The following is a 4073-nucleotide window of genomic DNA, read 5'->3' as shown; positions in this document are numbered from 1 at the left end:
GAGCCACCATGTGGTTGCTGGGATTTGAACTCCTGACCTTCGGAAGAGCAGTCGGGTGCTCTTACCCACTGAGCCATCTCACCAGCCCGACCTGCATTTTCAAAACGATTCTTATTTTTAATTGGGAGCACGTATGTGGGGGAGTTGGGCATGGGGCGTGTGCACATGAGTGCAGGTGCCATGGAGGCCAGAGGCCTCAGATACCCCGGGAACTAGAGGGACAGGAGGCTAGACCGGCCAATGTGGATACTTGGAATCAAACTTGGGTCCTCTACAAGAGCTATATGAACTCTTAATGCTGCGCCATCTCTCCAGCCCCCTCCCTGCTTGATGGACTTGCCGTACTCTTCAGGACGGCCTCTCTGTGTGGTATGCCCCTGCCAGTCATGCTCTGACTTTCCTACAGGTGTTCTATTCGGGAAGGAGTAAACGTATAGCCATCAGAGATCTGAGCATGAACCTGTACAAGGGGCAGGTCACTGTTCTTCTGGGACACAACGGAGCAGGGAAGACCACCGTCTGCTCTGTTCTGACAGGTACTGGTATGGGTCAGCTCTGCTGAGAAAACCCTTAACAAATGGTTGCACAGATCTAGATTTTGGACTTCTCTGCTAAATTTCATTGACATTTTAATATTAAATATGGTGTATTGTTTTTGTTGGTTTGGTTTGGTTTGGTTTGGTTTGGTTTGATTTGGTTTTTCAAGACAGGGTTTCTCTGTGTAGCCCTGGCTGTCCTGGAACTCACTCTGTAGACCAGGCTGGCTTTGAACTCAGAAATCTGCCTGCCTCTGCCTGCCAAGTGCTGGGATTAAAGGCATGTGCCACCACTGCCTGGCTGGTTTATTGTTAATTGTACCATCTTTGTAGTATCTGGTTGTATATGCTTACAGTTCAGTAACTACACCCAGAAAAGGAAATCTTTGTGTCTTTCCATCAGCCTACAGAGCTACATTTCGTTCACTGTGGCAAGGCATGCTTAGTTTCTTTCTAGATAGGACTTTCCTGTTCGATGTAAGACACTGCTAATCTCTCAGCAACTGAAATCTCTCAACGAAAACATCTTTGGATTTGATTACCGCAGGTACTTTCAGGATGACATCTGTGAGTTGTCCTAAAATACCCATTTCAGACTCTTTTTTTTTTTTTTTTTTTTTTTTTTTTTGAGACAGGGTTTCTCTGTGTAGCCCTGGCTGTCCTGGAACTCACTCTGTAGACCAGGCTGGCCTCGAACTCNAGGCTGGCCTCGAACTCAGAAATCCACCTGCCTCTGCCTCCCAAGTGCTGGGATTAAAGGCGTGCACCACCACTGCCCGGCCAGACTCATTTTTATATTGAAATAATTATTTCACATTCTGTCAACTGAAATGATATCCTGTGAAATTTGAAAACTCATTCAAGAAACATTTATTGGAGGTTTAACTTGTATAAAGCTCTGCACAAAACCAAAGGAGTGAATATTCAGCTGTGACGGAGCTCCAGAAATCAACGGGTTCTTACACACAGTGTAGCACAGGGCTAGGAAGCTGTTAGCAGCTCAGTCTGGCAGCTGTAAGTCTCTTAGTAAATAAGTGTAAAGACACTTGAAGAACAGCAGGACTTACTGACAATTGGTGGGAGGCCACACTCTTGGCCACACACCTCTGCTAGCAGGACTGAAAGCCAAGTGTCGACTAGAAACAGGAAAGTCCTATCTAGAACACATACAGTGGGTGGATTTTGTGGGTGTAACACTGCAACTGAGCCCCACAATTTCCTAAACAGAGGTGCAAGCATTTCTAGAGGGGTAGACCTCTTTAAATACAGGCTGTCCCTAACCTGTTAGGCTAAGAGAATCCTCTCCCAGTGTGTGTGAAGTTCTCACTGCTGGAAAAGAAGTCCAGTTGTGCCCATAGGCTAAATGTCAAGTAGGCAACTCAGGGACTAGATTGATTTTTTTGGTTTTTTTGTTTTTTTGTTTTTTTGTTTTTTTGGGTTTTTTTTTTTTATTGGATGTTTTCTTTATTTACATTTCAAATGTTATCTCCTTACTGGGTTCCCCCCTTCCGGAAACCCCCTATCCTATCTTTCCTCCCCCTGCTTTTATGAGGGTGTTCCTCCACCCCCCCACTCCCACCTCCCCACTCTCAATTCCCCTACACTGGGGCATCTATCCAGCCTTGATAGGACCACGGACTTCTCCTCCCATTGATGCATGACAAGGGCATCCTCTGCTACATATGTAGCTGGAGCCATGTGTGCTCCTTGGGTGATGGCTTCGTCCCTGGGAGCTCTGGGGGTCTGGTTGGTTGATAACCACTCTGGAAATCAGTTTGGTGGTTCCTCAGAAAATTGAATGTAGTACTATCTGAGGACCCAGCTATACCACTCCTGGGCATATACCTAGAAGTGCTCCAACACGTACTAGGGATAGATTGTTGAGGAAGTCTATTTTCTCTCACAGGCTTCCCTATTACAGTCCCTTGTTTTGGGCCAGGATTTCTGCATTTCGTTTGTATGTGTATGTGATCTCTCTGTCTCTCCATCCCATCTTATCCCCTAAGAATCTGCCCTGTTTACTTCTGGAACCACAGTGCTGGAACAGTGTGTTTGCACAGAACACGTAGATTTCATTGACTGGAAGGCTGAACTGTAAATACTGGTGAATGCCCACTATGAGTGCAAGATTGTAGAAGCTCTATCACAGATTTCTAACAAAATTATAGACCATACCAAAAAAAAAATAATAACTCTGGCTTAGTGAAAAGGATGCCGCTAGGAGACACATAATGATATTCATGAGATCTGCAGATACTCAGTAGAAAAGGAGAATCCAGCTGCTTCCCAGGACATTGCCTAGCAAAAGGCTTCCAAGGCCATAATTTTTTGCAGAAAGAATCTGTTGTGTAGCCCAGGCTAGCCTCAAGTAACAAGTGCTAGGGTTATAGCTGTGTGTGTGTGTGTGTGTGTGAATACTATGTCAGAAAAATCCCAAACTTTATGTATTATTATATATTGTTTTTCTACTTCATCAAGTTTTAGTTTTTCTCTGAAGTTATTTACATTTTCTGTTGTTATAAATTTACATGAAACCTTTTTCTTTGTTTTGTTGTTGTTTTGTTTTGTTTTTTAGAGACATGTTCTCTGTGTAGCCCCAGCTGTCCTGGAACTCACTCTGTCGACCAGGCTGACCTCAAACTCATAAATCTGACTGCCTCTGCCTCCTAAGTGCTAGGATTAAAGGTGTGCACCACCACTATTACCCTGAACAAATGCTTTCTAGAATTACTCTAGAGTAGTGTCACCTTTTATCCTTGGGTATGTATGTAGTGCATGTGGCTGTGGGTGTGTGGATGGAAACCAGAGGTCAGCTTCAAGTGTCATTCTTCGGAGCTGTGCACCTTGCTTTGTCAAACAGGTTTGCCCATGGGGACCTGAGGCTTGCTGATTAGCCTCAGGTGGCTGGCCAAGGAGCCTTGGGTATCTGCCTGCCTCTGCCTCCCCAGAGCTGGGATTACACGGGTGCTGAGGATTGAACACAGTCCTCATACCTGCATGACAAACCCTTTACCAGCTATCTCCCCCAGCTCCTACACCTTGTCACCTTTAAAAAGTGATTTATTTTTAATTATATGTATGCCTGTCTACAGGTATGTACATGTGAGTTCAGTTGTCTGCAGGGGCCAGAGAGGACATCTGATCTACTGGAACTGGAGCTATAGGTGGTTGTGAGCTAGAGCCTGCATTTGGGTGCTCTATAAGAACCGTATGTGTTCCTAACCTCTAAGCCATCTATCCGGTCTCTGGATGTGGCCTTGATATTGCTCTTCCACTGTGGTTGTCCTCTGATATGGAAGCCTAGGGGAAAGTAGCAGTGGTTGCTAGCCTGACACACCTACCTCATCCTAGACTTTCACACTGAGGCCAGTTTTGTGGATTTCCCTATAACGGGAGAAGTTTGTTCTTTTTTAAAGAGCTGGGGGTCCAAATGAATGACTGAGTACTTTCCCAGCATTGGGTTCGATCCCTGGGATGTAGCTTTCCCACAGGTAGAGGGACTGGAGAGGGGTGCTGTCATTTGTTTCATCAGTGTGT

General features: G+C 45.3%; 1 protein-coding gene across 6 annotated transcripts in view; it reads left to right on the top strand.

Annotated features, from left to right (window-relative positions):
- Positions 1–4073, top strand: part of LOC110283822 (ATP-binding cassette sub-family A member 17) — a 94970-nt gene that overhangs the window by 39828 nt on the left and 51069 nt on the right. For all 6 annotated transcript variants that reach the window (XM_029471709.1, XM_021149351.1, XM_021149349.1 and 3 more), the window contains one exon: positions 407–536. In XM_029471709.1, the coding sequence (XP_029327569.1) occupies positions 407–536 (130 nt within the window). The remainder of the gene's footprint in view (positions 1–406; positions 537–4073) is intronic.

The sequence above is a fragment of the Mus caroli genome, chromosome 17 (genome assembly GCF_900094665.2).
Source record: "Mus caroli chromosome 17, CAROLI_EIJ_v1.1, whole genome shotgun sequence".
Classification (NCBI taxonomy): domain Eukaryota; kingdom Metazoa; phylum Chordata; class Mammalia; order Rodentia; family Muridae; genus Mus; species Mus caroli.
This window is presented reverse-complemented; position numbering and strand designations above follow the sequence as displayed.